The sequence below is a fragment of the Athene noctua genome, chromosome 14 (assembly GCF_965140245.1).
Source record: "Athene noctua chromosome 14, bAthNoc1.hap1.1, whole genome shotgun sequence".
NCBI classification, from domain to species: domain Eukaryota; kingdom Metazoa; phylum Chordata; class Aves; order Strigiformes; family Strigidae; genus Athene; species Athene noctua.
Genome location: NC_134050.1, coordinates 10317203 through 10344307, shown reverse-complemented (window position 1 = coordinate 10344307; position 27105 = coordinate 10317203). Strand labels below are relative to the sequence as shown.

The 27105-nt window shown below is 44.3% G+C and overlaps 3 protein-coding genes across 3 annotated transcripts; 2 read left to right on the top strand and 1 right to left on the bottom strand.

Moving 5' to 3' along the window:
• The first annotated feature begins 7088 nt into the window (after nucleotides 1–7088).
• LOC141966175 (olfactory receptor 5V1-like) lies at nucleotides 7089–8096 on the top strand. Its single transcript, XM_074918608.1, has one exon. The coding sequence runs from the start codon at nucleotides 7089–7091 to the stop codon at nucleotides 8094–8096; it is 1008 nt and encodes a 335-aa protein (XP_074774709.1).
• Nucleotides 8097–20853: 12757 nt separating this feature from the next.
• Nucleotides 20854–21801, top strand: LOC141966174 (olfactory receptor 5J3-like). Its single transcript, XM_074918607.1, has one exon. The coding sequence runs from the start codon at nucleotides 20866–20868 to the stop codon at nucleotides 21799–21801; it is 936 nt and encodes a 311-aa protein (XP_074774708.1). The 5' UTR covers nucleotides 20854–20865.
• Nucleotides 21802–25957: 4156 nt separating this feature from the next.
• On the bottom strand, nucleotides 25958–26899 carry LOC141966173 (olfactory receptor 2K2-like). The gene has a single exon (XM_074918606.1). It carries the CDS (start codon nucleotides 26897–26899, stop codon nucleotides 25958–25960), a length of 942 nt encoding a protein of 313 aa, XP_074774707.1.
• Between the last annotated feature and the right edge of the window lie 206 nt (nucleotides 26900–27105).

Below are 27105 nucleotides of genomic sequence, written 5' to 3'. Positions count from 1 at the left end.
GCTTAATTTGTTCAGCAGGTATAAATCAGGGGCACCAAGAGGTTAAAGAAGCTGCTGGAGTGAGCTCATGTCTGAGGTAACCAGGAGCTTCTCCAGAAAAAGGTCAGAGGGTGAATGAGCGATGTCCTGGTGATGACCTTTGGCCAAGTATCTTAAAGCTTGGGGGGGGGCTCCCTCTGTACCCCGGGAATGCAGCCTGTTTGAGTACAGCTAGTGCAAACTGGCAGTGGCTTTTTTGCCTGTTGAGGGACCTGTTTTCCCATTTGCAGTAAGTCTATGTAGCTAAAAAACCAGATCGCTCCTCTCATCAGCCAGACTCTTGAGAAGCCTGTGGGTTTTAGCAGCTTGTGTTAAGCTAAAAGTATAGTTTTTTGAATTACACTGTATGGCTCTGTGTGTTTTTATAGGTGAATGTAATGAAAATAAGACTGGACAGCAGCAACAGAGGAGATTAGGATGGGAGACAGAGCTGTCCTGCTTGGAGATGCAGAAGGGATGTAACCAGCTATCTTCCCTGTTTCTTGCTATTATTCACAAACCTAGGCACAAATCCAGGTATAGATATTTATGGGATATTTAATTAGCTTTAAGCTCTTTCACCATATATTTTCAGCCCCTATTACCTGTATCTTCACAGTGAAATTGGCCTGTAAACTATTCATTGACCTCCCCAAATTTAGAGACTTGATACATCCACTCTAAGTCATTTTGGAGTGCTGGTATTGCTTTGTGTTGAATTTGCCACTGGATGCTACAGTAGAAGCAGTAAATCCAGGAATTTTTTTATTAAAAAATAAAGGAAGAACCATGGAAAATGCAAAAGGGGGTGGGGGTGGGGTGGGGGGGGAAGTGGCATTTAGGTGGTTGATCTATAAATAATTCTGCATTTGTCTGCCATACCAAACTTTAAGCACGCAAGATTTATCAACTGAAAATAATTTGGAATGTCATTATCTCCCAGGAACAGCTTCTGGGAATGATGTCCCCATGTCTGCATGGGGGTGAGGGCAGGCTGAAGTAGCAGAGGCAGCTGCATTGTAAAACTGAAGTGGCTCAGCTGAACTTTGGAGACAAGTCTCAGGACTGCGAATGTGGCGAGTCTAGGAGCAGAATCCTCCCTCTGCAAACCAAGGCCATGTCTGCTGAGGACATGGGTTTATCTTGGCAGCTTTCTGACCACCTCACTGTCTGTTATTGCCTGAAATGAGCTATGCTCATGCTCTTGCCCCAGGTCGGGGTAGTGCTTTCTGCTGCTTTTGGCCAGTCCAGTCTTCCAGCTCCTTCACTACACCCTGCCCTCAACTGCACTTCTTACTCTTGATTTGGATCTCTGAGACCGCTGAGAAACTTCAAGACTCAGAGTCTTGTCGCAGTCACACTCCGTGGCACGAGGCTGTGGAGTAAAGCCCATGGATCTTAAAGCTAGAAAGGACCTTGTTGCGGGTCTGTGGAAGCTGTGGGACCTGGACCTCCTGGGGATGTATACTGTCATACTTCGATTATTGTTCTGTGAAAAACTTCTTTATATGAGGCAATCTGTTTCATAGTCTGTGTCAACGATGGACATTTGTGTTCCCCACAGGATTTCTCAATTGCCATTTTTTCCTCTCAGCATTATGGTAGGTCCCATTAAGAAGAAATATTTGTGCTGGGCAGTCAGAAGAGAAAGACTCTGCAAAATGGCTGCACTAGGCTTGTAACTACTTAGTAGATGACTAACAATTTTTATCTGATAATAAAGCCCCCATCAGAACCAGTGTTGCATTTCAGCTGCTTCTTTATTTGTTCTATCTGTAATCACAAAACTGTAATTTCCTACTTTCTTTTTTTTAAGTTACACATGTCTTCTAGGGGAAGGGCCTGCTATTTCCTTTGCTTTTCTATGAGAAAACACTCTGCAGATCATTGCATGTATTGATTTGAAATAATCACTCTGATTTTGACAAGGAAGCCAAACGCAAATCCCATACGGTTTTTGAGAGCCTGCGTCTCAAGACAAGCAATTTAATATAACTTATTTTTCTCCAGGAAACAGCTTGGGATGATTTTAATAAGGCCTCAGTAGATGCTGTTAAAAAGTTGGTGCCTGACAAATCGCAATGGTACAACCTGGCAGGTGAGTTTATAAATGTGTATAAATTGGCTCCACTGTGCATCATTAAAATCTCAAGTTCTTTCTCTTCTGGAAATTAGCTGCTCTCTGAGTTTATGCTCAGGTTTGATTATTAACGTAATCTAGAGGGCAGTGAAAGACTGCCTCAAAGGGAGGAAAAAGTCCTTTGAAATCTGGGAGGGTCTCTACAATGCTTTTGTTAAACCCCAAGAAAACTGAAGAGATGCTGGTCTAATCAATTTTATTTAAAGGCTATGGATCAAGTCTGTTGGGGTGCCCAGCTTTAAAACCACTTGGATTTGGCTAGTTTCAAATATCTTTTATTGTGGGGTGACACACTGTTGACTGATGAATCTTGTTTTTGCAGCAAAATCTAAACTCTGGAATGGTTCTTGGCAAAGATAAGGCTAATCCAGAGGTGTCCCAGGGCTCCTGATCTGCAGGTATCTTCTGGCTGCTCCTTCTTGCCAGAACCTGGCAAATGGGGGACAAAGTTCTGACTAAAATCCCAAATTTAATTTTAGAAGAGAGGACATTGGCAGAGACCCTGATAGTAAGGACAGAGCCCATCTGCAATGTGAGTTGCAATGTGGGATTATTCCCTCGTTAAGCATGAAGACAGCAGAATTACCTCAAATGAGTTTATCCCTGTGTCTGAAACACAAATGGTCATTAGAGGAAAAAAGAATTTTCAGCAGCCAAGTCTGTAATCAGTTTGGGCTCATAATAAACATTCCTAGCTGGAGAGCTCTAGATTTAACAGATCTTGATAATCCCACAATTAGTCAAAATCAAATCACTTTGGTTGTGTTATGCTGGGGATGGTCCTGACATTGGCAGGAGAGGTGGGAGCAAAGCCCCTCTCTGACAGCTGCCCCTGTGCTGTCTCTGCATTCAGAGATGTGGCTGACAATTTTGGTTTAAACTGGCAGGGACTGGCAGTTAGGGGAGCTCTAACCCAGTGTATCACCACCTGGTGCACAGGTGTATTTTGCAAATAGAGTGATTGGTTGTTAGTTTTTTGGGTTTGGGTTGGGTTTTTGTTGGGTTTTTTTCAGGGGAGGGGGAAATGACTTCTATTATAAAATATAATGTAAGAACTGTCAGTTCAGGGGGTTCTTGCAGAGGCCACAGCAAAATGAGCAAATCGAGTTGTAACAAGTGACTTTGAGCTATTTGGGTGAATAACATATATGATTAGTTTACCCTGTACTACATGTACCAGCGATTTAGGGGTATGGGGATAGCAACATTCAAGGGATTTACACCATCCAAGTATCTCCTTGCTTTGAGGTATTGCAAGATGAGGAATACTACCTGGGATTATTTTTTTTACTTTGAGCCAGAATACCCTTTCTACAAGCAATATGTCCTGTCTGCAAGAATCTGGGCTTAAGGACTCTCTTTTTTTTTTTTTTTTTTTCTAAGCAATGCTTCAGAGCTGCCACAATTACTGCATGTGGACTGAGTATTTCAGTATCTAGTGTATGCAGGGGCTAATAAGGTTATTCTTATGAAATATTTATGTAAAATTCAGCAAGTATTTGATAAATCAATTAAAATAACAGCATGACAGGCACATCTGAGGAAGTTTTTGGTAACTGTTGATTTTCCTGAGAATTTTCCATTTTGTTGATGACTTTCCTGAGAGCTTAAAGGCTGTGTTGGCATGTGGCATGTACTGGGGACACGTATAGTTCACAGGCTCTATAATCTTGGGGGTTGGGCCTTTGTAGCATTGTAACAATATCACAAATAACCTCATTAAATGGAAGGCCTGATTAGGTTAGGCTAAAAGCATATCTCAAATACCATCCTATGTTTCTGCTTCTAGAAACCCAGCTAAGAATACCCCTGCAAATACACAACTGAGCACTAGATGCAGAGCTGAGAGCCAGCAGCCTGCAGTGCTCTTCCATAGCGCTGGGTGACAGCCAGATGGGGTCAATGCATCCCACCCCGAATGAAGACTTTAAGACTCATAACGCTAACCTCCCCTTGAGGGTGTTTATACTCGCATGTGTTACCACACCATCACTTTTTCAGAAGCTTGCGTTTTGGTGAGATAAGTAGGTACCACATGCATGTCACGCTGGTGGCGAGCAATGAGGAGTTTAGCGGGATGTCAGGCGTTACGTTGTGCTGGGGTTGGATTATCAGCACTGGGCTTTAGGTATAAAAATCTCAGGTTAAAAATACCACAAATAAATAGTAGGAGGCCCCTTTTCATGGCCAGTATTAACAAATCATCTCTTGAGTATTAGTACAGCGAATACTTTGAAGCCTTGCACCAGAGATTTTGCAGGAGGTATTGCCCTCTCGTGGCAGCTCAACAGAAAGATGGGTGGAAGTGGCACGAAGCCAGTTTAGGAAGTTGGAAGGTCACGGTCCTAGTTCTTCTCACAGCTACGGATGTGATTGATCTCTTTATTGTATCTCCTTCTAGCATCTGGCTTCATTACAAAATGATTAGCTCCGTTCTTTGATGCAAAATGTCACGGGAAGTGTGATGTCTGCTCGTTCTAAGGCTGTGGTACACAGAAAGATCTGAACTCTGGGGATTTATTCCAGCCACAGGTCTACACAGCCACAGCAGGATAGGCCTGTGCTTTCTATCCCTTGGAGAACCCCAATTTATCTTCTGACATATACTCAGCGGTCTTAATTTTGTAAGAGTCACATACTGCAAACTCAAACAGGCTTTAAGAATGATTGGCAAACAGGATCGATCACGTTAACAGCACAGAAGTTATGGGCAGGTAATACTGGAATAGGAGTGGGTCTGCTGTGCTGCACATCAGATGGGAAGTGGTGCTCCCATGAATGAGTGCATCATACATGGATGCTTTCTGGAACTAGAAGGGAATTTTTATTTGCTCTTCAAAGTACTGCTGGTAATTTATGTTCCTCCTTATGCCAGGGTACACATCTGTTTCCACTAGTGGATGGATTTCACAAGTGGCTTCTCTTCTGTTATTTCTGTAGGAACTACACAAAAAGGTTTCTCGTGTACAAGAATTGTACAGGATTGCCCATAAATTCAACATGGAAGGCATTTACACTGGCACATGATGCTGTACTGGCTGTTGCCACTGCCCTTGTCTAAGGTACGCTCTCTGCAGAGTAGCTGTCGCCAAATTTATTTTGACCCAGTATGTGTAAGTGATAGACGTCAGCCTCCACAGCAAGACAAATTAGTTTGAAAACGATTTGCGATTAACTTTAAGGCTGTAGTGTAAAGGAATTGGGCTCTTGAGATGTAAAACTTCAGTAGCCTGGAATGGCACCTGAGGTGGGCTGGCAGGACCTGGGGAGAATGACACAATCTTTTTTTTTTTCCTAGGAGTAGACTCACGTATCAAACCACAGCCCTTTAAAAAGGTCCTACAACATGGAAGTCATAGGAATCAAAGGACCAAGGGTGAAGAAACAATTTATCACACTTCTAGTTCTCCTTGACCCTTTGACAACATGCTGAAGAAGTCTCATATATGCAATAAAGGTAGCATCCAAAAAAGCTTCAGAGACACTCCTCCCCAGATACATCCTCACATGTTTATAAAACCTCATTAAAGAAAAGCAGTGCTTACCCTTGCAGTCAAGCTAGCATTTTTGACAGTGCTTGCAGATGCCTGTGTGAATATTCCTGTGCTGCTAAATCTGGATCCGTCACTTCCTTAATAGATTGATGTTCCTGAGTCTGCAGTGAAATAGTTTTTCTGTCACATGTAGATATTCTGATCTGATCTAGAAAGAAGAAAAAGGATAGTCACATTTCCTGGAGATACAGATGACTATATACTGCCAGTAATTAATTCTTTATAGCAGTGAGTATTTATGTGTTAAGTTTCTGTTGTACTTCACTTAAGTTCCCCATTTTAAGAACAAGCAATGCTGTGATTTAAAGCACCATGTGCCTTTTGTTTCTGCTGACTAAAATATCTCTTATGGCAGTTTAAGCTCTCACTTTGGTCTCTTTCAAGCTGGAAACAAGGTTCTGTGAGAACATGAGACAGCAGAGGAGCCTGTCTCAGCTGGGATGTCACAGTCACCTATTAAATTTGTTATCTGTATCTTTTACAAATGAGTGTTACAATATTTGCACTGTCTCGTGATCATGCTCTGATGTGCAAACACGGAGGTGCTGAACTTTCCTTCATTTCTCTATAGGGCTACTATGTAAATCATTACTGTAAGTACCAAATTGCAGTCAGTGTAGCAATGCAGGGTAGATGGGAAGATCTGTCGGTGCAAGTCTTTCTTCTTTCTTCTTTTGAATTGGAAAAAGGGGGGAAAAATGTTCAGCTAAGATTTTGGAAGTACTAATACTGTTACGGAAGTCTATAGGGTAAAATTTATAGAAAGGAGTGAGGTCTTCAATGGGCTACTAGATTATATCTCTCTTATATCCCATTGGATAAAGCTGAAAAAATCAAAATGCATCTGGGATATACTACCTGTCTGTTGATTACCAGGGATTTAATTCTTCTGTGATAGCATTACTTGCATAAAAAAATGTCTTTAGCTTCAGCTAGTAATATCACCCTTTGGTGATGATTATTATAATTAAATAATTTATGCTGAAAGGATTTGTATAGATCTGTACTTCACCCACCCTGCTCAGAGAACAGCTCCCTTCAAATGCCAGTCAGGTTGCTCAGGGCTGCATCCAACCAAGCCAGCCACCACAGAGGAGGTGTCTTCATCTTCAACTTCCAGGTCTTCAGTCTGAGAAGATGGCTTGCAAGAATTAAACTTTTTGATTAATCACTGTTAAGCTTAATACCTGTGTTTTCCCTTTTACATTAAGTATATGCAAGTAAAATTTAGGTTTTTGAATGTGGCAATGCAAACTTGCAAATGTTTTTGAACTGCAAAACAGACCAAACCCCTCACATTCTTTAGAAGGGAGATGCAATTTTGACTAAGTTACAACTTCTTTTCTTCCAGGTAAACCTCTTCAGTAACTTCTACAATGAAAGATAAATTGCAGAGGGTCAACCTGTCAACAGTATCTGAATTTGTTCTCGTAGGACTTTCTGATGCTCCAGAAGTCCGTTTTCTACTATTTGTGCTGTTCTTGATCACTTATTTGGCCACCATGGCAGGCAACATCACAATCCTTGTTGCCATTATCACAGACACCCGTCTGCACAATCCCATGTACTTCTTCCTTGGCAACTTATCCTTACTGGATATCTTATGTCCCACTATCACTGTGCTGAAGATGCTGGAGGCCTTGTTGCTTGAGAATAAGGTGATTTCATTCACTGGCTGCATGCTCCAGCTGTTCTTCTTCATTGATGTTGTGGGCACAGAGATTTTTCTCTTGGCTGTGATGGCGTATGACCGTTACGTTGCAATATGTCATCCACTGCAGTACATGAATATCGTGAGTATGAAATTGTGTGCTCACCTGGCCATTGGCACCTGGGTGGTGGGATTTTTTAATTCTCTGTTGCACACATCTTTGATTTTTACACTCTTTTTTTGTGATTCTAATGAAGTTGACCAATATTACTGTGACATTCCTCCTATGCTGGCCATCTCCTGCTCGCCTACTTACAGTAGGGAGCTGGTAATTCTCACAGTTGCTGGGCTCCTTGGAAGCAGTGCCTTTGTGGTCACTCTGATCTCATATATCTATATCCTCTTGGCTATCCTGTGCATGAACTCTTCTGAGAACAGGTACAAAGCTTTCTCCACCTGTGGTTCTCACTTGACAGTAGTATGCATCTTCTATGGGACCACCATTTGCACATACGTACGGCCTTCCTCCACCTACTCACCTAATCAGGACAGGATAGTTTCCATGCTCTATGGAATCCTCACTCCCCTGCTAAACCCCATTATCTACAGCCTCAGGAACAAAGAAGTTAAAAGTGCCCTAAGAAGACTGATCAGCCAGGTAAGAACTGCTTTAACAAGACAAGAACATGGCACTCACTCTCTGGCGTCCTCTAGAGCCCCAGTAATTGGATAGGCACTGCAGTTTGTGAATGATCTCTAACTCTGGCCCTAAAAGTCAGATGCTGGAATCAAAACTCCTCCTCTGGGCTCCTTTCACTGTTAAAAGGGAGAGGTGTGCTCCTCCAGAAGGCCCACTGGTTGGCACCGCTTTAGGTCATTATCATGGGAGGAGACGACTTCAGCTGGTAATGTTTTTCTCCACAGACAAAGCTTAGACAAGAGCCTCAGCCTCAGACACAGGTGTTGGATGCACATTCTAGAGTGTGAATGCTGGGAACTGGTACTGTAGACACACTTAGGTATACATTCCCCTGTACTAAAGTAGCTTGTGGGACTGGTGCCTCTTATTGACCACAGTGCTCCTGCAGAAAACATGAGCATGTCCTTTGTGGGAGATTCTCTGGAAGAAAGGCTCCTTCACCATCATTCAAGGTCATCAGACTGGGTGTGTTTTCAACCAGTATGTCAAGAATCCAGCTGCAACACCTGCAGTGCCACCAGGCACAATCTGGCCATTGTTTGGACCATGTATCTCAAAATCAGTCTGCTTGGGTGCAAACCAATTCCCATAAACTAGAGATGTCAACTATGCTGTCTGTACGTTAGAGGAGCTTTCTAAGACTCGTTTTATGGCCAGTGGTGGGGAAGGGAGGCCTGGCCGTTGTGGGCTTTGCCACCATTGCACAGGCATGCCCTGGCTTTTCCCAGTGTTGGCAGACTGAAGGAAGGTTTACAGAGCGTGCTTCAGGTCTGTGTGAGTCCATAACCAGGAACAGTGCTGCATTCCAGGCAAAAAGTGAGGGCATGGCTGACAAAGGAGGAAATGGATGTGCGGAGAGGAGGAGTGCTGTGCGGTCTCCTCTGTGTTGCGGCTATAAATCTGTGTACACCTTAGCTTTGAGGCTCTAATGCTGGGATGACAAACTCTTACAACTTGAGGTGGACATCTGGATGTGTTAAAGTGCTGTCGTGTGTCATTACAGCTGTTGTGCCTGGTGCTGAATAACTGATGTGGCTTTGCACGCTAATCCAAATGTCAAGGATATCTGTCTTAGTGGTCTTTTTGTGGTTGCTGTTTTGGTGTAAAGAATAAGGTAATGACTTCCCTGTAGGAGCTTGTATCTTACTGGTAACAAGTGCACATTCTTAATATTAAACCAGTGGAAATAATTTAAGCTTCATCCACTCTCAGCTGTCAGTCGTGTTGATCATGGGTTCAAAAGTCACGTGTAATAGCTGAAGAGCTTTTCTCTAGGGTAATACATTCTGGATTTTCTGGGTTTTTCTTTTATTTTGTTTTAAAGTATATTTCACCAACTTAAAATGCACATCAGTCCATCCAAGATGACTCAGAAATTTAAGTGGAGCATTAAGAAGTTGGTAAGACCACCTGTGTAGGTGTAATGTTACAGAGCTTCCCAGAAAGTCAACATCCTGACCTACAGTAAGGTTGGGATTCAGCTCCCTAAACACAAGTTTTAATGGCATGTAGGATGACCCAAGGCATCTCTCCTGCTGCACAGTTCCTGCTCCATAAAAAGTACAAATTACTTAGAGCAAGTGAGAAGATCAGAAGTCCTCTACTGCCAGATAGGGTTGTTTGCCTATTATAAGCAGAGCAGCAGAGGTTTACGCAGGGTTTCCTGTGATTCTTGAACTATGACAGTGGATACCATTTTCAAAATAAGCGCCATTTATTCCAAAGCCATCTGACAAATCACAAGCCATGCATCAACGTGGACAAAGGGCAAAAAATGTGCACAGAAAACTTGGTATAGGCTGCAGCACAATTCTGCTTCTGGGGTGAGATAACTGCAGGGTCTCAGAAATTACTGCAGATGTTATGTGGGGATGGGGAAGGAGCAGTCATGATCAGTTTCCTTGTAAATAGAAAGATTCTGGTGGTTAAACCTAGGACTATGAGATCAGATTTGCTCAGGAAGCATTTCCCTTTTACATCTCTAACTTTTTGAATGTTTGGTATTGTCTGTTGGACAGGAGAGTAGCGATCAGCTGTGAGTACCAGTCTGAGGGCTGATGTGTGCCAAGTGGGTCAGCATTAATGTGATGGATGGAACAGGGAAAGGACCAGTTCAGCAGAATGGACTTCAGATGTGTATATGCGAGAGCAACAAGGTGTACTATAAAAGGAAACTTTCCCAGTTTCATAGCTGAGGAAGACCCCAGCCTGTGTGAGCTTGGGCATGAGCAGCAGTGGGGCAGAGGGGGTGGTCATGGCCGTGATTTCATGCCACAGCTCCACTGTTCAGAAGCCCATCTCATGTGTGGGGTCCTCTGCCTGGCAGCTACCTGACTTCTAGTAGACACCCACAGCCCAGGGGGTTTTGTCCCTGCTTCAGCCTCTCAACAGTGGTGGCTGGAGGCACAGATGGATGGTTCCAGCATGCAGGGGTAGGCAGTGAAATGCCAAGAGCTCTATGGCAGCTTTGGGAGGGGGGAGAACGTTGATGAAATAGATATCCATGAGGCTTTCTGAGACCACAAGGTTTGGGTGAGCTGTCTGAGGGTCTGGAGTCACTTCTAGGACAGCAGGAATGATGGGAAAGCCATGGAGGGGAGAGGTGGATTCATGTGGGAAGGAGAAGATGATGATGACCCCCTGCCCCAGCATTGTTTCTGTTTTGCCACCTACACACACAGATTTCTTCATTCAATTCAGTACATCCTAACTAGATAGGCAGAGCAGGAGAAATGTGAGGCTCGACTTTCCTACACTGCCCATCTAACCCAGGCTTGGATGTTTTGTCAGACATCTTCCATCCTGGAACAGAGCACTAGCTGTAGATGTGGGAGTCAGGGCATCCTCCTGGGGTCTATTCCTTTGGATTTGAGGAAAGACCTGCTGTGACCTGCATTCCTGCTATGAATTCAATCTTAGTTCCCCTATATCTGAGTTGCCAAGAGAAATAAATATCCCAGTGTTCTTATATAGTGTTTCCAATCACAAAGTGCCTCCTTAGTGAAGAATCATAGAAGATTCAAGGTAGTACATTTTATTTGTTCCTTTGACATTATAAAATGGCATCTCTAACATCCTTTTTGCTGGAGGCTGGCTTCTATGTTGGTATTCTGAGCTTTATCCTTAAGCTAAGTAGTATGAATAATTCCTTTTCAACACAACCATCCCTCCACCTAGCTTAGGGAGTTAGCTGGTGGCTTAATTTCAACACTTCCTGAAATTCACCCATAGCTGAGCTCTTCTAGTGTTTAAAGGCTTCATGATCTCCAGGTAACACTATGTCCTACCCCATAATGGTAACAAGATGTGTTTATCCTGCTAGATCCTACAGAGGTAGTGATGTGCTTCTATATAGCAAATGGCAGAAACGGAGAGGTCTCCACCTTGTCTGAGGTGAAAATTGTATTTCTGACCATACCACACATGTCAAACTTGCTTCTGCTGTCAAAGAAACCTTTAGTGTTTCTCCTAATATCAGAGACAGGTCGCTCTGAAGGGAATGGAGCATTCCAGCAACATCCCAAACAATGTACACGCAACAAGCAGAGGGAGGAGAAAGATTTCAGACCTGATCTCTAAAACATAATATAGATATTTAGGTTTTCCTTTCAAAAAAGTGGTCAGACAGTTGGGCGAGATGATCGTTGTATGTCTCTTCCAACTGAAGTATTCAGTTCTGTCACCCCAGCTCTCACTCCCACTGCAGGTACCACCCGGCAGTGCAGCCACCCAGAGCAGGGGCTTTGGGCATCAAAGGGAATCACAGACTGGCTGAGATGGGCAAGAACCAACCTGGTCCAACCCCCTCTGCTCAAGCAGGGCCACCTGTAGCCCGTAGCCAGGAAGCTTTTGACAGCAGGACCTGCTGCAGACCCCAAGTCCCACGCCACCTCCTTCCCCTCTGTTGCTCTGGGGAAGCAGAGTGGCAAGAGGGTGAAGGGCCTGTGGGTACCCAACACATCTGCAACGATGAGGAGACATGGAAGTGGGACAAGGGTGTGAAGATGGGACGGAAGGAGAGGGGCTGTCTGTGTGGCTCCTGCTGTCCCTCCCTGGGGTGCCCCACTGTGCTGGCCTGGCCCAGGGCGTGGGGTCCCATATTCTGTGTTCCTGGGGGAGCTCTGGGTGCCGGGGAAGGAGCAGTGCTGGGGGACATGCTGCCAGTGTGATCCATCCCTTCCGCAGTGTCCCTACAGTGATCTTTGCATCTGCTTAGGCACACGCAGCAGCAAGCTGGTGCTCTTCACCCCGTCCTTTGTGCTCAGCACCCTGAGCAGCACCATTGTCCTCATCTACTAAACCTACATCCCCGCTGCCATCCTGAGGCTCAACTCTGTTGAGGGCTGGCCAAAAGCCTTCAGCCTGTGTGCTTCTCACCTGACTGTGGTCGCCCTGTTCTTTAGGACCATCATCTTTATTTATGTGCATCCCAGCCCTCATTTTTCAATGGACAAAGGCAAGGCAGCCGTTGTGATCTATATCCTGGTGATCCTCATGCTGAACCCTCTGATCTACAGCCTGATATGAAGGAGATGAAGAGGTGAAGGCTGAACTTGGGAGGCTCATGCACAGAGAGATAACACTGGGGCACAGCAAAACCTTGACATAAAGAGCTTGACTGAAGGCCAGCTCCTCGCAGCTGCATGAGTTGTAATTTTACTCTGCCTTTATGTTCTGTTTGCAGAAAAATTAATGTTGTCTTTCACTTAAAATAGTATTACAGCCTCTCTAATGGAGCACTGTAAGTCATAGCACTGTGTATTTTTTCTCCTAGGGTGTGAGCCAATGGTCAGTGTTGGGAAGACTCAGTATGATAGAAATTAGTAGCAGAAGTGATCGCAATGAGAGAAGCAGGTTGTGCTCATGTAGGCAGTTACTGTAGGAAAAGGCACCTTTTCATCAAATCCATCAGGGCAGAAGGACAAGGAGCAGAGATGCACAAATGAAGCACTGTGGTGAGTACAGTGCAAATTACAGAAACAGCCTTGAATGTGTCTCATTTGTACTTATGAAGGCCTCCATTACCTGCATGTAGCGATGGCAGCAACCCCACATTGCCCACTACACAGCTTCTCCCAAGGTAGCTGGAAGTACTTGGGTAAAGCACTTTCTCCTGCAGAGACAAACCACTCGCAGACAAGTCTTCTCAAACTGCAGAGCCCTGAGTGGTTCCTGAGCAAAGCCCTGAACAGCTTTGGTTGCATGTGTTCTTGTGACCATCTCCATCATGTCCCATGGGAGCAGTCCTTACCTCATAGCAGGTCCATGGTGCCCTATATGAAAACCCACATATGTTTCCAAAGCTGCTTGTTTTACTGGTTGTTCTTCACTTGCAATTGCACTTAAATGAAAAAAAATAAAAATCAGTGCTGAGACCCCCAATAGGACTTTTGTGACCTTACTGAGCTTGCTTGTTTTGTAGAAAGGTGCTCACTCTGCTACACCGGGATGAAGCTGATATTTCTGTGGCATTTCATGGAGGAGATATGAACTTTACGCGACTTTTCTTTAGAATTATAAACTAATACTTCAGGTGAAATAATCCCTCAACTTTATGGCCAAACAGCAATGACTCTTCAAATTCCTTTACTCTATGATGCCATAATTATTAGCTTGGCATCTCTGAGACATAATTCTGCATCATGCTGTACATGCACACATATGTGCATGTATTTTTGTGTTCTCTTAACAATAAAACCTAGCAGACTATTTCAATCTGGCTTGGTGCAGGATAAGGTCTCACAGGAATATGGCTTCTTGAAGGGCTCATGTGTAAGTCTTCCTCTTGGTTGTCCAAGAGTGCTTCAACCCCAGAGCATGCAGCCAGAAAACATCGGAAATTACTCTGGTTTTGATAACCCAGGTGGAGATCATCTCTCTTAAATTCATATGTTCACTCCTTAGCTAGTACTCTCTCCTTTAGGATGAGGTGGCTTCTGGGGACACTTTAGCTATCAACATGTATGGGAGACAAATCCCTCTTGTTTTGCTTAAGAGCAGTTTCCTACATTTACATTATGGTTGGATTTTTTTTTTTTTCCAGTAGTTGTTGCACTTAATTTGGGTAATTTTATATGACAGTACGCTGGGGTGTAATTAACTTTACTCTGGAGAAAAAGAAAGAAAAAAAGGAAGAAAACAAAACCGCAGAGTAGTTGGTAATTGCTTCTTCTGGGCATGAGACATCTCTGGAGACTCATGGAGCACCAGGGACAGATTTCAGAGGCAAAAATTGTCCATTATAGATCTTCAAGATGACAAAAGCTGAACAAACTGGAGTGTGCCCTGTTATCATAGGATCTGAATAAATCCCATTGCTCTCTTACACCTGCAGGATGGCTCTTGTGTTGGAATAACACCTCACACTAACATAAACTGTGAACTGACTTTCCAACGTCTGATTTTACCCAACATTCCCATCTGTAAACCCAGCATAGTGTGGCTTCTGCACACGTTCTCCACAACAGGTTTGTACCAACCTCCCAACCCACCTTTTACACCATCATTTGAATCATTGCAACTTGGGCCCATTTCCAATACTTGACAGCTTAACTGAATGTACCAGCAGGGACTGAGCGCACACTGGAAGAGGGTAATCAACCTTTCCAGGCTTGGATGGAGGCTGCACATAAGGGCAGCTAAACATGGAAGAGCACAAGCTAGAAGAACCAACGGTATGAATTTTAACAAAACCAAGTGACAGATTCTGCACCTGGGGTGGTGTAATCCTGGTTATACGTACAGTTTGAGTGATGAGAGGCTGGAGAGCAGCCCCGTGGAAAGAGATCTGGGGGTTTGGATTGATGGCAAGTTGGGTATGAGTCAACAGTGTCCTGGGGTGCATCAAGTGTGGCACAGTGAGCCTGTCAAGTGGCATGATTGTCCCACTCTGCACCTCGAGCACTGTGTGCAGTTTTGGATGCCTCAATATAAGGTCACCAAACTATTAGAGTGTGTCCGGAGGAGGGTGAGTATGATGGTGAAAAGTTTTGAAGGCAAGACTTATGAGAGGCTGAGGATACTTGGTTTGTTTAGTTTAGAAGAGAGTAGGCTGAGGGGTGACCTCATCACAGTCTACAGCTTCCTCGAGGCAGATGCTGGAGAAGGTGCTGATCTCTTCTGGTGACCAGTGACAGCACACGAGGAAATGGTGTGAAGCTGCATCAGGGGAAGTTCAGACTGGACATTAGGAAGATTCTGCACTGAGAGGGTGGTCGGTCACCCCAGGGAAGTGATCATGGCACCAAGTCCGTCAGAGTTCAAGGAGCTTCTGGATGATGCTTTTAGTCATATGGTTTGGTTTCTGATAGTCCTGTGAGGAGCAGGGAGTTGAACTTGATGATCCTTATGGCTCCATTCCAACTTGAGATATTCTATGATTTTATGATTCTGTGAAATCAGAATGGATGGGCAAGAGGTCACTCAGCCTGTCCCTCCAATCCTCTGCAGGAGCATGTCTACCAGTGATGGGCACTGTCCCTCTCCTGCAGTCTATACGAGAGATTATCCTATCCTAAAAAATAGTCATTTCTATCAAGTAGAATTCTTTTGGGGTAATTTAGTAGTTATTTCTACTCTTCACAAACAGCAAAGACATATTTATTCTCTCTTCGGGTCCCTTTATGTACTCAAGTACTGTTAAGTATTTCCCCCTTCAACTTCTCTTCCACAGGAGTTTGCAGCCTCAAGTCTTTATTCCTTTGCCTGTGGGCAAGATTTTCTAGACTTTGATTGCTGTTGTTGCTCTCTATAGTGCTCATCTTTTTGGAATCATTGTGTGCAGTGCCAGACACCACACTTCAGGGGAGGCATTGCCAGTGCCAAGGAGGCAAGGAAACACCAGTTCACATCTCTTGTTCAGTAACGCCATTTGTATACGTCATCTGAAATTGTTTAAGTCCATTTTCAGGCTTAGTTTAAGTACCTCCTGAAAGCTGTAACATTTAGCCTCCAAATGCATTGTTATTTTGTCATCTTTGTCTTTAATCCATTACTAGTCTCCTGAACACCATGGTCATCATTCATCAAAGTGAAATAGCAGCAGATATATTCAGCTTAACAGCTGAATTACTTGGGAATCGATATAACTTACAGACGGTGTTCTCTTTCCTTCAATTATTTGGATAAAAAGCAGTAGCCATTTTCACTGCTCTTTGATGTCACTGGTTGTGGGGTCACCTAAAGGCTCCCCACTCAGATGATAAAAGGAAATCTCTACAGCTATTTGTAAGGAGCTACTTAAAAGTGGCTTTTCCCCAGCTGGTGTGGGGCCATGGAGCTCTGGTGTGGGGCTGTCCCTGGGTGCATCCAGGGTGCTCACTTCAATCTTGTAGAGGCAAACCCAAAGCCCCCAAAGCTGCTGCTTATTCTGCAGGGGCCTGGCAGGAGCTGAAGTCACCAACGCTTTCCCTGGGGACATAAGGCTGTGAGTTGTGTGGACACCAGAGCTAACTGATGGCCCTTTCAGTCCCCACAAGAGACTTCAGGGACAGGGCTGGCTCTGAGCTCTCCAGCAAGCTCAGGCCAGTCTATGGCCAAGTGCATCCTCATAGGCAGATACTAGGGCTCATCCCACTTGGGTTTGGACATCTAACCCTAAAATCCCAAATGTTTCACCCAGCTCTGTTATGATGGGATGAATCACCTTCAGAAAGTGTCTTCCACCACTGGAGGAGGCCCTTAGAAGCACTAAAGAGGATGTATTGATTTTATAAGCAAGTGCTAAGGGAGACACAATGCATCATCTGTGTTGCTACAAGAGCTTATTTTCTGAGTGTGCATCCACCTTTAGTTCCCATCACTTTTGAGAAGTGGCCTCCCACTGGAGCCAGCTAGGAAGACGGTGGGTTTCCCTGGCTGGAACTGGTGGGTTAAAGAAATCCCTAAACTGAGCTGGTCTTGGTTGTTATGTTTCTGGAGGAAACAACTATCTTTATTTTGCTCTCCATGCCCTTCATACTTGAGTTACCATCACAGAACATGATAAAATGTGGAGACCAGGATGCTGTGGTGAAAGCAGAGCTTGATCCTAATACAAATGACCACAGCTGTGAGCAGAGAGTGTCAATTAAACCCATCACAAGCCAGAGAAGCACAGGGATGCAAAGTGGCAGGCGGGAACTCAAATCAAGGACCTGCAAGGAATGACCATCCTGTCCAGGCCCCTCCCAGACGTGTCCCAGCAGAGCCATCAGCTCATGCCCAGTTGTGAAACCCACTGCCATGAGCCACTGGGAGCAGCTCTCCAGATGAGGTGGGTCAGCTACTGGACCTGGGAAGTCCTGGCCAGTGTGATGGTCTGTACCAGCAACTGGAGCAGGGCTGCAGCCTCGGGAGCTCATATGTCCAGGTGTCAGCAACTGGGGAGACTGGGATTCAGGGGCAGCTACTGGACAGACTGCGTGTTTGAGCCAAGCTGCTAGAGAATCCACCTTTTGCTTATGTGTGTATAAATACATTCTCACTAGTGGACTCCCAACCTGCTCTGTCAGCGACGGGAGCGGGATGAGGCTTTCGGTGCTGTCTGTGTTCATGCGGGAGCTCTGAGTGTCTGTCTGTGATCTGTGTGGCCAGCCGTGTATGTATGTACTCACACACAGACCTGTACACACGTACACGTGTGCCTATGTGTGAATATGTCTACTGGGAATACATCTTCAGCCTCAGTGCAGGTGGGACCTGGGGATGGGCAGTGGCACCAACCTCACCTCTCTTGGGCTGTTGGATCGCACTGTTGATATATTTCCCTCTAATAATCACAAAACCAGAAAGGTGAGAATATAATAGCAAGTTGATTTCTGTATTTTGATTTGCTTTTTCTTTAATATATATATACACCCACTTTAACCAGAAAATGCAGTACAAACAAAAGTACGTTTAACCTAACTGGCCACTGAAAAGATAAACACTGATTTCCCTAAATTGACCAACTAATAAACAGTTACTGCAGTTTATTCTCCAGAAACACAGGAAGAAATGTTCTTCCAATTCAAATCTTTCTACAAAATGTATTATTGTGTGCTAATTTTTTTCTTGCAAAGTTAAGTATATAAGTAGAATTACTTATCCTTTGCACATATTATTTCTGATGTTCTGACAAATTCCCCAAATGTAAATTTCAGAGAGAAATCCCTTCAGGATGTCCTTGGGGAAATCTCACTCTCTTTTCCAGATGCTCTAGAGAGGCTATGATGATTTATCCCATGAGCATGGGATCAATGGGACAGCATTCTGGTTTCATAAAGACCGATGGAGCCTGGTTTTTTGACTTCAGTATAATAACTGCAGAGTGTGGCTCTGCAAATAACATGGGAGGCCCTTGAAACGAGAGAGGGTGGGTGAATTTCTGATACGCAGTTATGCTGTATGATAAGGTGTTGAGTGTCCTCATGAGCCTCTGTCAACAATTAAATAATTCTGTGCATAGACAAAATCTTCCATCAACACCTGCTTGATGATCCTACCTGCCTCTAGTTTCACTGGGATGGAGGAGAAATCTGAAAAACTGCAGGAACTCTGATGTAAGGTAGGAAAATTAAGGATCTTACTAAGAACCTAGTGATAAAGAATGCAGCAAAGATGGAAAAGAGGAGGAAAATGACGATACACATGGAATAACACTTTTACGCATGAATTCACAAGAAATTTGAGTATCACAGTAGATAACAAACAACAAATAAGGATCTTAGTTTAGCACTGTGTTTAAATCACATGGCTAAAATTACCTTTTCCTAAGTTTGTCATTGTGTCTTGCCCATTGCCTATCTTCAGAATGAAGGCTGGAAAAATTGGTCACCATTATTACTCAGTTTTGAAAGTTTGTCTGTATCACTGGTATCCAGGTAAATGGTGTAAGTGTGAAGTTTCAAGTCTGGCTGAAGACCACAGAGAGCTCTGATGTATGGTAACAGGATGAGGAACTGAGGGAAGTTTTAATCATAATTGTTGGTGTCAATATCTGGCACTGATCACTGTTCTCAAAATAATGGAGATCTCAAAAAGAGGATATGTACTGACAAAAGGCAGCCTGAAGACATACTCCTCAAGCGTATTTCACTGTATTACCGCCAGGAGCTGCAGGAGAAGAGACATGAATGAATGAGAGAATAAACACGACTACTGTAAACTGTAAGAAGAAGTTTTAGTGTCTGGTGAGATTGAATAGCCCAAACCTAGTTTGCTGCCCTTGACTCATCCAAAGGCAAAACCATCCCTGGATTCATCACTTAGTTTTGATCAGAGGATGTACGGAGCAATGGATCTTAGCGGGTACCTGTAGGTAGCAGGACATGACCATTGCTCCTGTAGATGGTGCAGGCAATATTGAACACAACATAAAATTGCAAAAGAGTGTAACTTTCTCTTGTTGGCATGGCTACTCCATCCTCTTGTCTCATTCTCCCTTAGTTAAGCTCTTCTTACTTCCTCTGGACCTTTACTTGAGGATCACACAATATACGAAGGCCACCTGCTCTCACTAAGCATTCTTCATCAGTATTCTCTTTTCAGTGGTTATATGCACTTGGTTATACCTTAGATCATTAATTCTTTTGCCATATGTGCAGACCTTTTTCCTCTTAGGAGTAAGTTTTGATGCTCAAACTTCTTAAGTGTAGCTCTACACTGTCTGTCTACCCTCTCATTAAATGCAACAAGTAAATGGCTACAAGTGATAACTGACCTCAAATATCTGAGAGTTTTTCCAGATGGATAGAAACGATCTGTGGAAGTGTCTGCCTCCAATCTTAGCAAGGATATTTTCTGATAATGATATTGAGAGCTTGTCAATAAAGATATTAGTGGGAATAAGAGACAAGGATGGTATCATGCACTGCATTGGAGGAGCATGTTGGCACTCTATTACACCTTGGAGAATCCTTTCTAAAGCCTATGAAAGTTAGAGCTTAAGGTATGTCAGTATATTGAAAGGGCGTTTGGAAGGTATAAAATTGTAGGTATCTTTCAGGAAGTTGAACGACGAAAACTTGTTTATAGAGAAGTAATACATCGTGGTGTAAAAATGCTAAGATTATTCTCACCTGTTCAATGTCTGAACAGGTCATCTACCCTCTGAGGGTACCCATAGTCAAGGTACCTTCAGAGGGTGAGTCATCCCAAGCAAAATAGTTCATAATAGGTCAGAAGGGCCAGTTTTGTGTTTTCCCTGGGAAGCCAGCTGGTCAGCTCATCTACAGCTGTGTATAACGTGGTCATCCAAAGCAAGACGGATCTTACTTCTAACAGCCAAGGAGTCAATGCCAGAAGAAGGACTACACCTAGCCTGTGGGTAGACAAAAAGATACCAGTTCCTAAAGAGCAGAACCACTGTCCCCTAGGATGTTAAATTCCAAGTTATGCTTTCACTTTGTGATGGGACCTTGTATTAACTGTAGTCTTAAGATGTTTGAAATTAACTAGATGTTTGAAATGCAGGAAAAAGTGTCGGTGTGAACAAGATTACATGAGTGCAACTGTAGACAGGATATTTATGAAACACTCTGGCAAAAAAAAATCCTTGTACAGATATAGGACTTGAAACTGGAAGGGAATCATAGGTCAAAGGAGAGGTTGTGACAAACTGCTTTTTATTAAGGACTTAAAAAACCCAGCGATTCTTAGAAGTGCTGATGTTTCTCCCAGAGATGGCACTGTCATTGCAAGAAAAAAACCCAGTCATTCTTATTATTCACTTTTTTCCCCTTCCATTTAAATTCAATGACAGTGTCAACTTTTTACATTGGTATTTACGAAGTGGAAAATTTTTTAACTTCTTCCCTTCATGTCTCTCTGCAGTGATGTAAAAATGGCTGATGAGAACTGCACCAAGGTGACCCAGTTCACCTTCTTGGGACTCACAGAGCACCCACAGCTGAAACCCGTCCTCTTCGTGCTCTTCCTGGGCACCTATGTGCTGATGTTAGTGGGAAACCTTGGACTGATTGCCCTGATCAGGGTCAGCCCCCAGCTTCACACCCCCATGTACTTTTTCCTTGGTAACCTGTCCTTCTTAGACATTTGCTACTCCTCCACCATCAGCCCCAAAATGCTGCTGGACCTTCCATCAGAAAACAAAGTCATTTCTTTTGCTGGCTGCCTCACGCAGCTTTATTTCTATGCTGTTTTTGCCACAGCTGAGATTTACCTGCTGGCTGCCATGGCCTATGACCGGTATGTGGCCATCTCCAAGCCACTGCTCTACGAGGTTGTCATGTCTCCTGGTGTCTGCATGAGCCTGGTCACTGGGTCCTACCTTGCAGGGTTGTTGAATGCCACTGTGCACACAAGCGCCCTGTTCCGGCTGTCCTTCTGCGGTCACCTGGTCATCAACAGCTTCTACTGTGATGGGCCGCCGCTGTTTGTAGTCACCTCCACTGACACACACCTCAACGAGGTCTTAGTGTTTGTGTTTGTGGGTTTCAACATGATGACCACCAACCTGTTCATCCTCGCCTCCTACGCCCATGTCGCGGTGGCCGTGGGCAGGATGAGCTCCGCTGCAGGCAGACGCAAAGCCTGCTCCACCTGCACCTCCCACCTGGCAGCCGTCACCATCTTCTATGTGTCTGCTGCTATTAATTACATGCAACCCAGTTCATCAAATTCACAGGACAGCAAGAATATCGCATGCATCTTTTACACCATTATAGTCCCCATGCTGAACCCCATGATTTACAGCCTGAGAAACAAGGAGGTGAAGCATGCCTTTAGCAGTTTTATCAGGAGGAAAGTGTACTTCTGAAAGACAATCTCATGTTATATTATTTTCCTTTTTCTCTCTCTCTAAGGAGTCTTTCATATAAGTCTCTGAGACTTTGCCTCCTAAACCATTTGGCACCTCATATTTTAGTGGTGAAAAATTAATTAGTCTGCTCTCAAACTGAGCCCACTGACATAGCTGCATCGGTCTTGTCTCAAGTACAGACTTCTTGCCAAGTTAGTTACGCTACCTCACATGTAATAGCCATGATGCCACTGTGCAAAACAAGGTAAAAGGTAAGTCTAGGAGCCAGAGATGTTGATGGTCTGGATCTTCACACAGAATCACAGGAGGGTGGAAGTTTGACAGGACCTCTGGAGGTGACCTCATCCAACCACCTGCTCAAAGCCAGGTCAATTACATGTCCACTCTGAATAGCTTTAAGGATGGAGACCCCACAACCTTTCTGGGTTTTCAGTGCTTGATCACCTTTAGAGGAATAAAGATTTTTGTTATGTTTCAGTGGAGTTCCCTGTATTTCAATTTGTCTTCTCACTGGGCACCACTGAGAAGAGTTCAGTTTTGTTCTCTTCATTCTGCTCCCAACAGGTATTTTACACTGACAAGAGCCCCCCGAGTCTTCTCCAGGCTGAACTGCCTGAGCTTGCTCCTGGTATGAGATGTTCTAGTCCCTTAATCCCCCTCACCCATCCTGTTTCAGTGTGTCCTTGTGTCTCTGTTGCTGAGAAGCCAAGACCTGGACACAGCACCCCAGGTGTGGTCTCACTGACTTGACCTGTTTCCGATGCTTTTCCTAACACAGTCCAGGAGGATTTTAACCTACTTTGCAACAAGGGCTGGCTCATGGTCATCCTGGTGTCCCACCAGACACCCAGGTGGTTCTCTGCCAACCTGCTTTCCAGCTGGTCAGCCTCCAGCCTTTACTGGTGCCTGGGGTTATTCCTCCCTGGGTGCTGGACTCTGCTGAACTCCATGAGGTCCCTCTTGACCCATTTCTCCAGTCTTTGTAGGTCTCTGAATGACAGAACAACCAGGGTGCAGTGGTTGGAATTCCCATCAGAATATGTGCAGCTACTTAGAACCTCTATCACTCTTTTATGGTTAACCAGAAGTATTTGTTTCTGTTTTCCATTTTTGTTAAGCAGTCTGACTGCAATCCATATTTCCAGAATGCTTAATGCATATGCTGAGTGAGCATGAGTTTTAATGTGTAGAAATAAATGAAGAATATTTTAAAAGCCATGATAAAATATAAAGTTTTATTGATTCTGAACAAACTTATGTTATATATCTGAATAATTTTAGGCTGTATCATAAAATGTTGCACTACCTTATTTGTTGGCCACCACTAGCCTCCAGGATAGTAAATGTGTAACTTCATATCTTTGAACTGAATACAGTTTTCTGTATATATGAAGAACACATTAAATGATTTATTCAAATTCATTTTGTGAGTCTTTTCTTAAAGTAAATTTTATTCTCTCGTTTATATTAAGAACCAGAGGCACCTTTTCCATCTACTTAGTTTAGCGCAGAATATGAAACAGTGATCAAGTACAAAATCTGGAGCTCAGAGCTGAAGTTAATGCTTTTTATTTCCCCCTGTGCATTGATTTATATATAGATATGCTGAATTTCATTAGCCATCCTATTGCTCAGCCTCTCCTCATGCATGACATCCCTGAGAGCACCTCAGGGTGCAGACCCCTGCCCTGTGCTGGGCGTTTCTCGATTCTCCCCGTGCTCACACAGGCTGGCTCCGGGTTGCATCGAGGAGCTCACACCATGCACCACTTCTCTGATGATTCAGGCAGGTGCTCCATGCCAAGAAGTTCTCAAGGAGAAATAAGATGTTAGTGTCCCCTTCTCCAGCCTGAAGTGAGAGGTTATGAACTCCCCTAAGCCTGCCAAGACATTGGCCTGTGTGAAGAGTGAATTCACTAGGACTGATAGCGTTTTTCACAACATTCAGCATTTTTAACACATTAATGCTATTCAATACCCTATCAAAGTGAACTGGTTTTAAGCAGCAGCATGTGTCAGGGAGATGGAAGGCTGTGACGCAGTAGGGGACAGGACTATGTTTTGACATGTGCAAGGGAGGGAGATGGAGGGCAAGTGTCGGGATGAGCCGGGGATAGCTGCAGGTCAAGCCATGCTTTTACTGAGAGAGCTGGTGCTGGAGCAGACCGTCTCACAGCCTGCAGCCCCTCGAGCAGCAGAAAGCAACTGAGAACCACCAGCACAGCTGGCATCTGTGAACTGAGGTGGTTCACGTGGGTCAGGACCCTGACGGCAGCTGTAGGTCATAGGGGTACTGATCAGCCTTGACCAGTGTTTTTCCCCCTCCAGCACATCAATGCTCTCACCCCTCTACGGACTAGGACCGCCCACTTTAGGGGCCCTTCAGGCCTTCCCTGCACCTCATTGTAGATGTGCCTGCCTACATCTGGCTCCTGGACACACCTTGGACTTGTGCTGTAGATAGTTTTAATCCTGGATGGACAAATGTATGTACACTGTATTTTGTCTCCAGCCACATCACCTTTTGCTTCTGACTGGAGCCCCTGGATGAACCCTGAATCTGGTTCATCATCTGCCATGGCTGTGGCTGTTGATGAACCCCTTGTGATGCCCCAGGCACTTTTTGCAAGGTGTTGAGTGACTTCTACCACCCAGAAGTTGTTGGCCAGGGGCAGCTGCTCTCTCCGCTACTGGTGGTGTGATGCACAGAGCCATTGTCCTTCAAACTCCAGCAGTAACTTCTGGACCAACTGAGTGGAGACCTGGAAAATCACACGCCAACCCATAAACTCTCCAACCACCAACTCCAGGATGTAGAATAGTTGTGACAAACTAAACTGTTTTAGAAGTGCTTGCTGCCTTTAATAAAGATAAAAGTTTTATTCTCCTCAGTGTCTGTGAAGTTGTCCCCAGGGGCTTGTTAGGAAGAATGAGGTAAGTTTACTATGAGCTTTCTAAGAAGGTTTCAAGATCATTAGAGGCTTCTTCAAGATGCCCAGAAGGGCTTGTTAAACCGATGACTCTTGGGTGGCTGCCACTCAGGGGCGTTCCTTGTTTTGGGAAGGGGAGAAGTGTACTTTGTGATGGAAATAGATTTAATGACTTAGCTGATGTTGGAGTTCAGGCCCGCTGAGAGGCTTCCAGTGGGTCACACTATGACTATGGCCTCCATCTACTGCTAGACAAGGCCTCTTATTTAGCCTTGTTAAGGGTTAAGAAATCTCCTGTTTTCCCTACATGTACAGTTCATATGCATTTGTTTGCCTTCACTAATCAGGTACTTTAGCTTCGCCTTATCTTCCCTATCTTTCACTCATGGGAAGAATATTTAAAAAAAAGCTAAGGAGTCCTTTAGGTGTGGTGGGAGCCTGGGCTTGTCTAGGAAAAGGCTGGTGTCTGGTTCTGGCTACACTACCCCTTTTCTGACTTACTCTGCACTGAATATCTTTGCATTTATCTTTTTATTTACCCGCTAAAAGCTTCATCTATCCAAGGGCTCACCTACACTGTCCCAAGAGACTGCAGGAGATGCAGGCTTCTCCAGTACATAGCCCACCAGGTCCAAACTCAATTCTGGGATTGCTCACCTGACATTATTCAAGGATAACTAATGCTCCTGGAGGGTCTTCCTCTGGGATGGTGCTGAGCAGCAGGAATATCTGTCTTCATATCTGCCAGTCTCTGCTGGGCTGTGAAAAATTAGTTGTTCACCAAAGTGGCAACACATCCTACCCCAGCAAGGACCTAGGCCAGCTGACCCAAACCTTTCCTCTAGGCACACTCAAAGGTGGTATATAGCAGTAGGGGTAGAAATCTGGCATGGGACCTTCCCCCAGGGGACAGCAATCTGCCCAAAAACCCAAGCAAGGAGTTTGACCACTTCTATTTTAAATGAATTGCCAGAGTGAGGCAGGCTGAAGTCACAATGTCTTTAATTAGCCTCTGGGTTTTAGGCCAAATCCCAAACTTTATTTAGAACATTATTTGTATGGAAGGTCTTTTTGTTTCGGTGCTGCTGAATTTAGAACATCTATGATTTCATCTCAGCCTTTGTAAAAATAAGTCTAGGACAATTGCAGGTGGAGAGATAATCATGTTTGAGTATTATTTCAATTCACAGAACTAAATGCAATAGCACCTTTGAATAAAGCCTTTAAATAAACAGGAATTTGGGTCTATTCATTGCCCTTCTCAGGGCACACTTCATGTCCTTGTTCCTGAGGCTGTAGATGAGGGGGTTCAGCATTGGGACTATGATGGTGTAAAACACTGCAACCACTTTGTCCCTGTCCTGTGGAGGCCTTGGCTTAGGATTCATGTATTTGCAGAGAGCTGTCCCGTAGAATATGGTTACCACCATCAGGTGAGATCCACAGGTGGAGAAGGCCTTGGATTGCACATGTGCAGAGTGAATCTTCAAGATGGCAGAAAGGATGTAGACGTAGGAGGTGACGATCAGAAGAAAGGGGATGAAGGCTATAAGGATGCTGAAGATGAAGATGACCAACACCACAAGAACGGTGTCAGCGCAGGCCAAGGCCAGCACTGTTAGTACTTCGCAGAAGTAATGGTTCAAGAGGTCAGGCCCGCAGAAGGGCAGCCACAAGGTGAGGCTGTTGATGACCATGGAGCTCAGCAGGCTGCTGGTCCAGGAAGCCACCACCATGTGAATGCAAACCTTCCTGTTCATGACAGCGGTGTAGCGCAAGGGGTGACATATTGCCATGTATCGATCATAGGCCATGACCCCAAGCAGGACACATTCTGTCATGCCAAAAGCCAGAGAGAAATACATCTGAGCCGCACATCCAGAGAAGGAGATGGTCCTCTTCTTGGTCAAGAGGTTCACCAGCATCTGGGAGATGTTGCTGGAGATGTAGCAGATGTCTAAGAAGGACAGGTTGGCAAGGAAAAAGTACATGGGTGACTGCAACTGGCTATCAGCTCTGATCACTGTAATGATCATGATGTTCCCAATAACTGTGAACAGATAAAAAACCAGGAACACTATGATAAGAACAGTCTGTGTCCTTGGCTGGGAGGAAAGGCCTTGAAAGATGAACTCTGTCACAACACTTTGGTTTTCCTTGGCCATTATTATTCCAGTGGTTTAACTGTCAAGATATGAAACAGTAACAAAGTCAACTCAAATCCGTTGCAAAATAAGTGTAACGAGCTTATATTTCTCTTTGAAGGGGGGAGAATCTGCTGTGGAAAATAATATACGAGACACAACATACCATCCATTTTATATTATCTATTACAGTGACCAGAGAAATGAGAATATGTTGAGAAAGTTTT

Bases quoted from the DNA above. Each gene is read 5' to 3' on its own strand.
- LOC141966175 (XM_074918608.1), top strand. From the start codon at position 7,089: ATGAAAGATAAATTGCAGAGGGTCAACCTGTCAACAGTATCTGAATTT.
- LOC141966174 (XM_074918607.1), top strand. From the start codon at position 20,866: ATGGCTGATGAGAACTGCACCAAGGTGACCCAGTTCACCTTCTTGGGA.
- LOC141966173 (XM_074918606.1), bottom strand. From the start codon at position 26,899: ATGGCCAAGGAAAACCAAAGTGTTGTGACAGAGTTCATCTTTCAAGGC.